Source organism: Papio anubis, chromosome 5 (assembly GCF_008728515.1).
Source record: "Papio anubis isolate 15944 chromosome 5, Panubis1.0, whole genome shotgun sequence".
Classification (NCBI taxonomy): Eukaryota; Metazoa; Chordata; class Mammalia; order Primates; family Cercopithecidae; genus Papio; species Papio anubis.
The window spans coordinates 172531681-172545305 of NC_044980.1; the positions used below are offsets into that span (position 1 = coordinate 172531681).

The window sequence follows — 13625 nt, forward strand, 5'->3', positions numbered from 1 at the left end:
CAGAATCAAAAACTGTTTCATGATAAAAACGTTCAGTAAGCTAGAAATAGAAGGTAACTTTCTCAACTTGATAAAGGGAAACTTGATAATCTATGAAAGTCTTAATAGCTAACTTCATAATCAGTGGTGACAGATGGAAAGTTTTTCCCTACAAGATCACAACAACACATGGACGTCTGTTTGCACCATTTCCATTCAACAATCTACTATTTGAGGTTCTAGCCAGGAACAATTAAGCATGAGAATAAAATAAATAAGCATCCAGATTGGAAAGGAAGAAGAAAAATGATCTCTATGTGCAGATGACATGATCTTGTAGACAGAAAAGCCCAAGGAATCCACAAAAAAATGAGAATAATGAGTTCAGCAATGTTGAACTCATTGTTGAAAAAATGAGTTCAGCAATGTTGTAGGATAAAAGATCAATGTACGAAAATTAATCATAGTTCAACAGAAATTAAACATGTGGAACAATATCCCATGCTCATGAGCTGGAAGGCAATATTGTTGAGCCAGCAATGCTAACTAAAATGATCTACATATTCAGTACAATCCTTATAAAATCCTAGGTGTTTTTTTTTTTTTTTTAACAGAGATTGAGAAGTTGATTCTAAAATTCATTGAGAAATGCAAGGGACCCTGAATAAAGAAAACAAACTTGAAAAAGAACAAAGTTGGAGAACTCACACTTCCCAATTTCAAAACTTACTATGAAATCAATGGAAGAATTGAGAGTCCAGACATAAACTCACACATTATACTCAATTGATTTTTGACAAGGGTGCCAAGACCATTTAATGGATAAAAAGTCTCTTAAACAAATGGCACTGGGAAAACTGAACATCCACATGCAAAAGAATGAAGGTAAGACCCTTACCTTACACCATATACAAATATTAACTCAAAATGGATCATCAAAGATCTAAATGTAAGAGCAAAGACCATATTGTTCTTAGAAGTCATTGTGACCTTAAATTAGGTAATACTTTCTTAGACATCTAAAGTACAATCAACCAAAGGAAAAAACAGACATATTCAACTTCATCCAAATTTAAAACTTTATGCTTTGAAAGACACTACCAAGAAAGTGAATAAATAGAGAATGGGAGAAAATATTTCAAATCACCTGTCTGATAAAGGCCTAGTATCTAGAACATACAAAGAACTCTTACAACAAAAAAGTCCAATTTAAAAATGGGCAAACCACTGGGATAGACATTTCTCCAAAGAAAATAGAAAATGGCCAAAAGCACATGAAAAGATGTTGAATCTTTAGTCACTAGGGTAATGCATGTTAAAAACAGCTCCTTCACACCCACTATGACATCTATAAGAAAAAAGACAGGCAGTCACTGGTGTTAGGGAGGTTGTGAAGAAATTGCAACCCTCATACGTTCTTGGTGAGAATGCAAAATGGTGTAGCTGCTTTGAAGAATATTTTGGCAATTTCTCAAGAAGTTAAACATACAGTTATAACATAATCCAGCTATTGCACTCCTAGGGACATATCCAGAGAACTGAAAATATATATTCATGCCAAAATTTGTTCATGAATGTTTATAGCAACATTATTCATAACAGCCAAACAGTGGGAACAAGTCAAGCGTCCATCAGCAGAACAAAATGTGGTACATCCATACTATGGAGTGTTACTCAGCCACACAAAGAAGTACTGACACATGCTATAACATGTATGAACTGTGAACACATTATGCTAAGTCAAAGAAGCCAGACACAAAAAGCCACATACTGTATGGTTCTATTCACATGAAATGCCCAGAACAGGCAAATCCACAGAAACAATGAGTAGATTTCCAGGTTTCCAGGGCTGGCAGGGGTGAGTAGTTACTGTTAATGAATATGAGGTTTCTTTACGGCGTGATGAAAATGTTCTTGAATTTGATAGTCATGATGGTAGCATAACTTTGTGACTATACTAAAAACAACTGAAATATACACTCTACAAGGGTAATTTTATGGTATGTGAATTATATTTCAATTACCAAAATCCTTTCAGCCCCCTGCTGATTTGAGCATGACTACTGAAGTGAACCCGTTTTTAATAGGAATATATGTTCTCACTCCTCAGGTAGACTGAGGTAGAAGATTAAGAATTCACTGCTGCAAACACTTACAAATACTGAAAATCCTTCAAGAATATAATTCAATGTAACAAAATATTTTGAAATTCTCCTCATCAGTAAAGCAAAAATACTTCATTGGCACATGTAAAATTGCTCTCACCCTACTTTTTTGAATTTTCTGTTTTTAAAAGAACACAAAGTAGGTAAAAAAAAAAAAAAGATCTCAGACACATATAATTTATTACTAATTAGGTATGGCTTGGAAAATCTTTTTTACACTTATTCCTTCATTCCACAAATATTTATTGAGCACTTACTATGCGCAAAGCACTCTGTTGGGTGCAGAAGCACAGTGGGGAGCAAACGTTCCAAGCCCCTGCTGCTGGGGGTGCCGAAGCTCTGGGGAAGGCTGATCAAGCACAAAGAAGAAATTATTAGAGAGTGAATGTCCACACTGAAGAATGAGTGAATCAACTGACCACCCTAAGCGGCATCACCAGCAGCACGTCCCACTCTTGCGCCCTATGTGGGCAGGAGCCCGTGTGAAGACACCAAGAGTAAGTGTCAGTCCCTGTTCCTCTCACGGGAGCCAGGAGCACATTCTGTCTCTGAAACACAAACAAGTGCAATCCGGGTCTGCGATCTCCAAATCAGCCCTCAAAACACAGGTCTGGTTAATAATACTCAACAGCACAGTCTTTTCATTTTATTATTTATTTCTTTTAATACAAAGCTTTGGCATTAGCAATTTTATGAAAAAATAAAATGTACTAAAAATAAATGCTTGTGTGGCATGATTGGTAAATGATGCACAAAAATAGGTTCTTTTTTCCTTCAAGGCAATCAGTCAGAAAGCAGTTTTTTTCTTCTTCAAAACCATTCTACCCTATGGAATAAAAGGAAAAAAGAAGTCATAAATTAGTTAAAGAGTAGTCAAATGTTTAAAGTAACAGAGAAGTGACCCTAACTGAAGGGTGGCCTGGGCTGTCCCCAGCTATTTCCCAACCCCTCTGGGTAAGGCCAGGAAGCCATTAAGTGTTTTCCCAAAATCAGCAGTTTCAGATCTGCAGGTGACTGACTCATCCACCTTAGAGGTGCTTTAATACGCCCAAAAGAATGAAGGAAAAGGTGAGGCCCATGGTGTGTTGTTTAAATACACAGGGATGATTATCATACAATTTACAGCTTATCCTGGTTTAAATACATGTTCTGAATGCTGAGGGTGCTGAAATCTGTAGCTGTTGTCTTTAAAAAAAATGCTCCTCTTACCCCTCAAACAAGAATGTCTTTACTTATTGTGAAGTGACAGGGATGTATGGCTGTCTCACAGGAATCCTCCAGACCTTGTGTATGTGTGTTTCTGTCCTTGTATCAGCTGGAAAAAGAGCCTATGACCTTTTGACGAGCCCCTGCACTGACCCAGCTCCTGCTGCCCTCTCTGCAGCCCTGTGTTGTGGCACTGCCCTGGCTTTCTGATGCCTTGGATTCCTGCTCATTTCCAGGGTCCCCAAATCGAGCTGTTAGCATGGATCTCTTTCTTTCAGCTGGGCTCCAGATCTCTGCTTCAAACCACACAAGCTTTGGTTATTATACAACTCTCCAGCAACTCTTGATTTCAGCTCCTGCTCGCCACCCTGACTTCCTCCTTCAACTCCCTGTTTTTACCTAATCGATCTTCCTGCCTCCATGCTCTAGCACAGCAAGCAACTTCGCAGCCACTAGGAATATCTCTCTGCTGAAAAGCCTTAGAGCCCATTACCAGCTCTTTACAAGAATAAAGTCCAAATTCTGTCTCCTGCCTACCGCCACCACCACCTACGGTAGACACACCAAACCACAAAACTCCCTGATCCTGGTCTGTGCGGTCCTCACTGTGTGCCCTAATTATGCCCAGGCTGGTTCCTCAGTCACTCCTCCATGCAGCCTTTTCAGCTCCCCCAAAGGTAAAGCAGCAGCTCCGCAGGCATGACCCAGAAGGGCCTTTGCACACTCCCTCACTCTCCAGCCACATCAGTACGCACACGAGGGCACAGCCCTGAGCGCCAGTGGGGCCAGGCCAGGTCTCCGTTAGGTTCAGCACTGCAAGCCCAGGAGCCTACTTGGGAAACGGCATCTCAATGAATGAGGGGGCGTTGTCAACTTTTTTGAAAAACCTCTGGTATAAAGGATATTCACAACTTCACATAAAGCTCTGTACTTTATTATTTCTTGTAGTTTCTATTTAAGGTAACACATTTTCTAATATTTCCTCAGAAAAACTGAATATTAAAGACTTTCAAGGGGTAATCAAGTTTTTAAATCTACTTTATCTTGTTGCCTCTTAAAGAAATTATAGGCTGGGCATGGTGGCTCATACCTGTAATCCCAGCACTTTGGGAGGCTGAGGCAGGTGGATCACCTGAGGTCAGGAGTTTGAGACCAGTCTGAACAACATGGCAAAACCCCATCTCCACTAAAAATACAAAAATTAGCCAGGGGCAGTAGCGGGCGCCTATAGTCCCAGCTACTCAGGAAGCTGAGACAGAAGAATCGCTTGAACCTGAGAGGCAGAGGTTGCAGTGAGCCGAGATCGCACCATTGCACTCCAGCCTGGGTGACAGAGTGAGACTCTGTCTCAAATAAATAAATAAAATAAAGCAAAATAATAACCACTGCCAAAGAAAGCAGAGAAGTCCAATGCAAGTTCCCACTGCCTTTAATACTCATGTTGCAACTGCATTTTTAGGAAACGAAATTTGTCTTCTTCAACCACATTATTTGGCACTCCTCTCTGAAGTAGTCAAATGCAAGCAGTCTAAAGGAAAAGGCTGGAACCACAGGTGCTGGGTTTGAATTCCAGTGGCCTTCTTCCTGTGGCATCCCTCCAGAGTTACTCACTCCCTCGAAGCCCTAATTTATTCTTTTGTGTATATGTCTCACACACTGAGATTGGCTACAAGGAGAATAAATACTAAGAGAAAGAAGAGGATCCACTATCCAGCAAAACACCTCAAACAGAGGTTAATTTTAAATCTTTTCGGGAATTGTTACAAGACAGGTTGTGTGAGCAAAAGGTTATCAGGCTGAGAACTAAAAATTCAAAATTCTTTAGACAAGTGTTTCTCAAACTAAAGCATACAACCTATTAATGGGTTTTAAAATCAATTTAGGAGTTAACAACTAATATTAACAACAAGGCAGAGGGTTGACTACATCAGAGAAAACTGCATGCAGTCAGGGAAGTGTCTGTGAAATCTGTTTTAGTTACATATGGGAGTACTAGGTCACAATGCAAAATGTATCTCTTACAGCAGGAGATGGTTTTTTAAAAGTCTGAAAAACGCTGCTTTTGATATTTAAGGCTCTAAAAGAGGTAACTGAAAGAGAATCCAACACCTCTCCTCGGCCTCTGATCACTCCTCGGACAATTCAAGAGGGACCCTCAGCACAGGATGAGTCTTGTCTTAGAGCCTTCCACCTGACGTGAGGTCGGCCTGTGAACAGCTCTATCCTGCAGCTTCCGTCTGAAGAATTAGGTCCTGGTGCAGGCTCGCTAGCTTTCAAAGTGTCCCGTGTTTTGGATGGACAGTTTTAACTAATACAAAGTTTTCTTGTTTTCTTTCTTTCTTTCTTTCTCTCTTTCTCTCTCTCTCTCTCTTTCTCTCTTTTTCTTTTCTTTTCTTTTCTTTTTTTTTTTTGAGAGAGAGTTTCACTCTGGTCACTCAGGCTGGAGTGCAATGGGGCGATCTTGGCTCACTGCAACCTTTGCCTCCTGGGTTCAAGCTATTCTCCTGCCTCAGCCTTAGCTGGGATTACAGGCACCTGCCACCACACCCGGCTACTTTTCATATTTTTAGTAGAGATGGGGTTTCACCATGTTGGCTAGGCTTGTCTCGAACTCCCGGCCTCAGGTGATCTGCCCGCCTCGGCCTCCCAAAGTGCTGGGATTACAGGCGTAAGCTACCATGCCAGGCCACAAAGCTCTTTCGTATATCAAGTGGAAATCTACCTCCCTGTAGATATCGCCAGAGCTCCAGAAATACAGAGTAAGAGTCTCTCTGTATGCACTGGCTAGTCACCATGAGACTCTTTTGGGTATTGAACCAGGCAATATGGGTAAAAGAGACCAGTGTAGGACTAAGATCTTGGAAGGCATTCAATAAACAGTAGTTATTCTCATCTTTAAGAGTCTTTCAAACACCTGGAAACACCTCTCATCTCACCCGGTCCCCTCTCTTCCAAAACAAGTATCCCCAAGACATCAAATAATTAAAATTGCAGACCCTTTTATGTTGGGCTAGTTTCTCAATATTCCTCTTAAAAAGAGTACTGAGCACTCACGCCTGTAATCCCAGCACTTTGGGAGGCCGAGGCAGGTGGATCACAAGGTCAGGAGTTCAAGACCAGCCTGGCCAAGATAGTGAAACCCCATCTCTACTGAAAATACAAAAAAATTAGCCGGGTGTGGTGGCGGGTGCCTGTGATCCCAGCTACTCAGAAGGCTGGGGCAGATAACTGCTTGAACCCGGGAGGTGGAGGATGTGGTGGGCCAAGATGGCACCACTGCACTCTAGCCTGGATAACAGAGCAAGACTCCGTCTCAAAGAAAAAAAAAAAAAAGAGTACTGAGCAAAATAATTCAGAAATACTGAGAGTAAAATAGAAACATCAACTCTTTTTATATAAAGGAGTTTATATATATAAATTTCTGATACTACACTAAGAGGAGGAAGCTCACCAGCAGTTTCCTGGTGGACCTGCTACAAGAAGCCAGGGCTTCCTGATCTCAGGTTATGCCACTGGAACATCTGCTCTAGTTATTTCATCACCTTTACCACTTCAGATTCATTTCCTCATGCCAAGACTTTTTTGAATCTTGAATAATGAGCTACCCTTCTCTGCAAATCTTAGAACATGATTTCTATGAATCAGAATCTAGCACCTGGAAAAAGGCTCTAGGGGATACCTACTCACGCCTCCCATTAAACTTAAAATCTCTGCTACATATTTGTATATGTTCCTCAAATATAAATAATAAAAATATTTATCTTTCTTATTTTGAGGGAAAACTAGAGTGACACAAATATCAGTTGGTAAATGTTGACATTTCACAAGGTTTATATGAATAACCAAGTAGAGCAAAAGACCCCTTTTGGGAATTGAAATTCGATAACCTTGCTTACCCAGGTACTAAGAAACAGAGGTATGAGAAGCCAATACATAAATATATTTACCTTACATTTATTTGCTTCTTTGACTACCATCCTGTTTATATTTGCAAAGTTTCAAAATTTACCAGATCTGTTTGCAGTGTTAAAAACATTTAATATATAATTAGTTGCAGTACTTAAATAAATAGTATTTAATCATAATAGAAGGGCAGTGACTCCAAACCCAAGGGCTTTTTGATGGACTTCTGATTGAAGCCAACAGCACCAAGCCCTTGGTAAATGCACCCAGCATGGTGAGGGAGGGATGGGGGCTTGCATCCCTTGTGGGGATCCTCCTTGTGTAGTCAGCAACCCACCCATGGCAGGGGGCCCTGGACCGCCTGGGTCCCACACACTGCCCTTACATCGTGCCTGCAGGGTTTCAACAGTGAGTAGACAGGGTCAAGGACTTGCTTGAATAGTAATATACAAGAACAGTGACTAGTAACACTGCCAGAAAAGTAAACTATTCTAGTAGGTATATGCATAGAGGTGAAGTTCAGTATCAATTTTTAGACAGTCATTAAAATGTCAAGAGATGAAATCTGTTTATATATGACTATCTTACAAATGGATGAGGCTACCCAGAAAATTAAGCCAGGGCAATTAAGGTGAAAAAAAAATCTTATTTTGGTTGTAAGTTTCTTGGTAGATAAAGGCAAAAACAGAAATCAAATAGATGTTGAAATATTCATTAATAAAGAATAATTACAAATTTATTTGCTAAAATAAACTTTTTTCTGGAATAAAATCACTAGGAATTTGTCATTGACATTTTTGAGAAAAAGATATTGGGTAAAAGTACTATTATCTTTCCTATCATCTGCCACAATAAAAACTGCCTTTAAAAAGATTAAGTAATTCATGCTGTTAAAAAAAAAAAAAACACACAACACATAAAAGCACACATTGAAGAAGACATTGCCCCAGATTCTAATGTAAGATAATCACCATTCATATTCTGGTGACCATCCTTGCTTGTATCCACATGTGTGCATACACAACACGCACACACATACACACTCTCTCCACTTTTCTCTCTAAATGGGATCATGAATATTGTCCTTCAGTGGTTTTGACTGAAGGCACAGAAATAACAACCAAATGAACAACTGTGAAATCAACCCTCTACAACTGCTAATGGGAGAAGGGCTGGACTAAGGCATGGATCTAAGATCCATGACTTAGATTCTGAGTCATGCAGGCATTTAGGCATGGAACTAAAATATTATGGCCCAGATACTATGATTTCTAATAGGTAACATGTCTACTGAGCAACTCTCATTTTAATCTGATAAATGAACTGAACATCAGACGGATTCTGAGTGACAGTCAGGTGACTATTAAACTACCCAATACTTCTCGAAAAGTGCCTAGTGTAATTATTTGCTTGTATTGGTTATCACTCATTTGTGAACTTTTTGAGAAGTAGGCTTATATTACTACCTTGCCTGATGGGTTAGCATGGAAGTAAGCAAAAGAGGTGGTTGTGGGTGAAATAAGTGTTTCTCTCCAAAATAAGGTTTGAATCGTAGCTACTCACAGAGTTACTATGGTTCTGTGTCCTATCTCATGGAAGAAATTCAATTCAATTCCCAGACAATAAAGGCAGATGGCCATCTTACTAACAGAACTTCAATAGCACTGCAGTGGCATTGGCTTGGCTAACATTTATTGAGCACTTCTTATGTATCAGGCACTGTGCTAAGCATTTTATATGCTGATTCTCAAAACAACCATGCCATATGGTCCTAGCATTATCTGTTTATGAATGACTACAAGGAGCTTCAAATAAATATAACTGCCCATGTCTTACAACTGAAAAATGGAGGAGCTGAGAGTCAAATCCAGGTGTGTGTGACCCTAGAGTCTAAGGAATTAGGTGCGCCATGCTGAAGGAAACTGCATGGGTGGCCAACAGCAGCAGCCAGTGGTTCACCTGGTGGATCAGTGCAGTGCTCCTCTGAAGGCTGGGGAATGCCACCTGACCCTGACGTCTGTGAGCCCCAACACGTATGGGCTCACGGATGCCAGCGGGCACTTCTTGCAGGTATCTGGCCCACAGATCAGGTTTAGATCGAGTAACACATGTCACTGCACGTGGAGGCCACTTGCCCATTGTTTCTATAGCCAGACAATGGGCAGTCAATTAAATCAACTGCATGAGGTAGTTTGGTTATTACTCATCAATTAAAGTATCAGGACATAATTGAATAGAGAGATGATGTGAATTCCACCCACACCAACTGAGGTTCAAATGTGGCCAGTGCCCCAGGGTTGCTTTCATCTCTAATTAGTTTCCATGAATATTGGTAAAAGAAAGGACTGAACGATATCCTCAGTAAATGTCCAAAATTTAGAACAAAACAAAACAAAACAAAAATAAAAAACCCTTTCTATACCTTATCCCTACGGAAAACTACTCTTGGAACAGCACTGGATCAAAATGGACCGTAACAGTCATCTAGCCCAATCTTCCATCCTCTGAAAACACCTCACTACAGCACCCCTGACAAGCGACATCCAGCCTCTGCCTGCATTCCCAGTCCTGGGCATGCCCTACAGCAAACCATCCTGCCACTAAGCAACCTCACTGACAGATGTCCTTCCTTTTACCGAGGTGAAGCCTGCAGTCATGAAGCTTGCTCTTTGGTCGTCATTTTGCCCATGGAGATAGTGCTTAGACTTATTTTCTCTTCCCCCTCACAGTTGTCCTAATATCCGGAAACAGCGGGTCTTTTAAATTGCTTCTTTCCTGCAGGCCAAGTACCCGAGGCACTGGTCCTGACTACAGGTATGGGTGCCAGGGCTTCCCCAGAAGCTAGACATGCAAGGCTCCAGGTAAGTGTGACGAACACAAAGTAGGGCTCTTCCCGTCAGCGATGAGGACACTGGCAGCCTTTTACACTCTATACTGTTCCTTTGCCATTTGCATTACACTACTGATTCATTCTAAGCCTGTGGCTAATGAAAACCTCTGGATCTTTTCTCAAATGAGCTGTTCTTGTTGAATAAGGTGGATTCCCAATCTGTGTTGCTGACTAAAAATATATGTTCATGAAATAAAGTATTTTGCTAGATATGATCCCATCAGGATCAGTATGAAACTGGTGGAAAGCCAATCCTCACCACCTTCGTGAAAATGGCTCCATGTGTTTTCCTGGGATCATCTGGCACATGCAATCCAAAAAACAATTTGTTACTTACTCATTAGCATTCAAGCTAGCTGTGGCTCTGATGATCATGTAGCAGAGTGTGAGGGCACTGAGGAGGCCAAAACTGGCAATAATAAACCATTCTTCTGTTGACAAAGGAAAGGGAGGAAATCACTCTGGGGAGAAGGTTTAAGTCAAATCGATGCCAACATTTCCCTCAAATGCAACGAAGCAGACGTCAACGGAGGTGTAAGCCAAGACTGGCCCAAGGAGGTGAAGCAGGAGGTTTGCCAGAGAGCTACTAACTGGAGAAGGTTAGTGGAGTACTGGTGAAAGCTGCAAGGGAGAAAGGAAAGCATGGCCCAACCGTTTCTTCCATTTAGGTCCTGAGGTCTGTGAGCAGTGTAGCCACCAAAAAGTGTATGGTGAAAATATGTATATAAAATTGCACATGGACATAGATTTTTTTCATTGTTAATGTAAATGGCAGTAAAGCAGACTAAGCATATTTATAACCTTCTTTCCTTCTTCATTCTGTCATTTCTGCATGGCTTTCATTCTTAGTCAAAGGCTGAGGAGCACGGAGCAGCGGTTCTCCAGGTCCTGTGGGTGCTCCCAGCAGTCTGCGAGCCGGCCTCCCACGGCATCCATGGCTACATTTTTCTCTCTTACGCATGGGCTTACTTGGGATATTTATGTAAAAAGAACATCTCACTAGTGTCTCAAGAAACCAGAAACTGCTCTTCCCGACCCCACTGCCGAGGAGCAGCACTGGCTGTCCAGGCTGTGACATGCAGAAGTAGAAAGGGCGGGGGACTGACCGGGTACTTGGCCACCAAAGAGCTGGAAACCTTTGGTGCTTACAACTCTAAGGATTTTCATCTAGCCTGTCTCTCTCTCTCCATCCAGATATTTTCCCTTACTTTTTCAGAGCCAATGTTGTCAAGGTCACATTTTAAAAACAGTATTTATTGAGAACCTCAAAAACAACCTAAGAACCGATCTGACTTGCTAAAAAGTCTTAACTCTAAAATATTTCTTAGAGTACACTGACTAGGGCTTTTTTAACAAACTGTTACACAATAAAATTACCTATATATCTGCAAGAAGGAAGAGAGAACTATTTACACGTGGACTGCCAAATATTTTATGCACAAGCTGTATATAACATGTGTGTTTCTCAATCTGGGTTCCACAAATCCTAACCCCGCATGCAAAACTGTGTGTGCCTAGGCCTTTTTCTAGAAAAACATACTTGTGTTAGATTTTAAAGGTGGTGACTTTCAGAAGGTCACGAAGCACTGCTCTGGAGGACTTCCGGGTCCGGAGTGTGCTCTATGAGCACTTCTCTGCCCACCTTAGCTTATGTTATGAAAATGCTTAGTAAACCCCTACTGTTTAGACATCAGTACAGCCACTGCCTCTCAAACTACAAACTTCCTCATCAGTAGATTGAAGCTTTTTATTTAATCAGCATGAACGTTCAAGAACACATATAAAACCCACCATTTTTACCTGTAATGTTTTAAGTTAGGGAAAATGTATATGGCATTTAAAAACATCAAGAGCCGAATGCCATCACCATCAAGGAACTTAACACAGTATCCTCTTTTTTCTTCTTGGAGACTTTTACATATGATACACAGACTACCTTGCAGAACTTCGCCACATCTATGTTTCCAAATTCTGAGTATACTATCCCATATTTGCATGTCTTTGTGTGTGTGTGTGATTTCAATTTTAAAAACTTGTAACAAAAGGAAGTAGACACCATCATAAAACACCCAATATGCTGGTGGCATTTCCACAGTGCCCCCCTGCAGCAGGCCTGGCTACCTCTGCCCCCAGTGCCTACTTAGCACAGTGCCTTGCACACAGTGGGTGCCAGTTGGATGCATTGTGGTTGCTATGGTGCTACAGAGCTTCAGAGGGAAAGCAGAGGTAGCTGTGGTTTAGTTCAATTACATGAATTTTATTTACTAACATCGTGTAAATTCTGCTAAAGATGATTAATTTGGTACATGAAGTAATTTTTTGTATCATCAAAGCATAAGGTTTTGAAAGGACATTTCTATATAAAATATAATGGGATCAGTATTTAATGTAGTAAGTAGTAGGTGCTCAATAAATGTTTGATCAATGAAGGACCTGAAAAACTCACTAATAAACCAACAACCTTTGTGTTCTTTATTGCTACTCAATCAAGTTTTAAAACTGTAGACCACAAAACCTAAACACCAAAGAAAGAAAACCATGAAATGCTATCAAAATGAATCACTGAGAGATGGTGAGAAATGAGCCAAACTACGCTCAAAGCATAGTTTTCTCTATTGCATAACTGAATGAGGGCTCTCTTGAGTGTAGACAGATGACAGAATAAAACCTGGGGAACCATTTTCTAACAATAATGTCTGGTTGGTTAAAAACATGAATACTTTGATTGAACAGACCACACAAGTCTTAATATGTAAAGGAGAAAACATTTTGTAACAGTGTCATCCATTTCACTGACTCCCAGAGCGGAGTGGGGTCCCACCAGCCTCAGGGTCTGACGCTCTAGGCAAGCAGCAGCAGGTACTGGAAAAGGCAACAGCAGAGCAGCAACAAGGAAGATGGGTGAAAGGTTGTTAGATGAAAACAACATGTAAAGAATGGAAGTGAAGAGAAAAGCTGGCTTGTTGAGGGGTGAATGTCTGTGAGGCCCACACACACGCCGTCAGCTCACTCACACCGTCCTCAGGCACTGCCATCAAAATACTCGGCATTTCTTTCCTGCTTGTCGACAGTGCAATGTGAAGATTTTCATAACTTGCTCACGCTATTTTTTTTCAGGCAGACTGTCCTTTGGCTTTTCTCCTACCTCATGTACAATTATACCAAAGAGTTAAGTGCCAAGAGACCAAACTTCCATAAAAAACTTAAAATAAAGTGCGCAACAGGCTATGTTCCAAGCACTGTGAATTTTTAGGTTCAAATTATAGATGAGTTTCCCACTAAGTAGCCTGTAGTCCCGGAGGTGGAGAACACCAGTGCTCACAGCATACAACACACCAGCAATGCTGCTGGGGGCCTGTGTCACCTTCCAACATCTCCTTTTAAATGCCTGTTTGTAAGGCAATGATTTCAAAACAAGGTTTATAATACAGCGACTAAGACAGACCTCAACAGCTACTCATCAAATGCAGCTATTCCTATTA

General features: G+C 40.9%; 1 protein-coding gene across 3 annotated transcripts in view; it reads right to left on the bottom strand.

The window, feature by feature from the left end:
• Positions 1–13625, bottom strand: part of RNF130 (ring finger protein 130) — a 149385-nt gene that overhangs the window by 35477 nt on the left and 100283 nt on the right. The window contains exons 8-9 of one of the 3 annotated variants that reach the window (XM_003900635.5): positions 10481–10574; positions 2783–2970 (exon numbers count right to left, since the gene is read on the bottom strand). The exons of 1 other annotated variant lie outside the window; for it this stretch is intronic. In XM_003900635.5, coding sequence (XP_003900684.2) covers positions 2955–2970; positions 10481–10574 — 110 coding nt within the window. In that variant the 3' untranslated portion in view covers positions 2783–2954. Of the gene's footprint in view, positions 1–2777; positions 2971–10480; positions 10575–13625 lie in introns of those variants that run through there. One more of the 3 variants, XM_009209711.4, reaches the window with a different exon arrangement.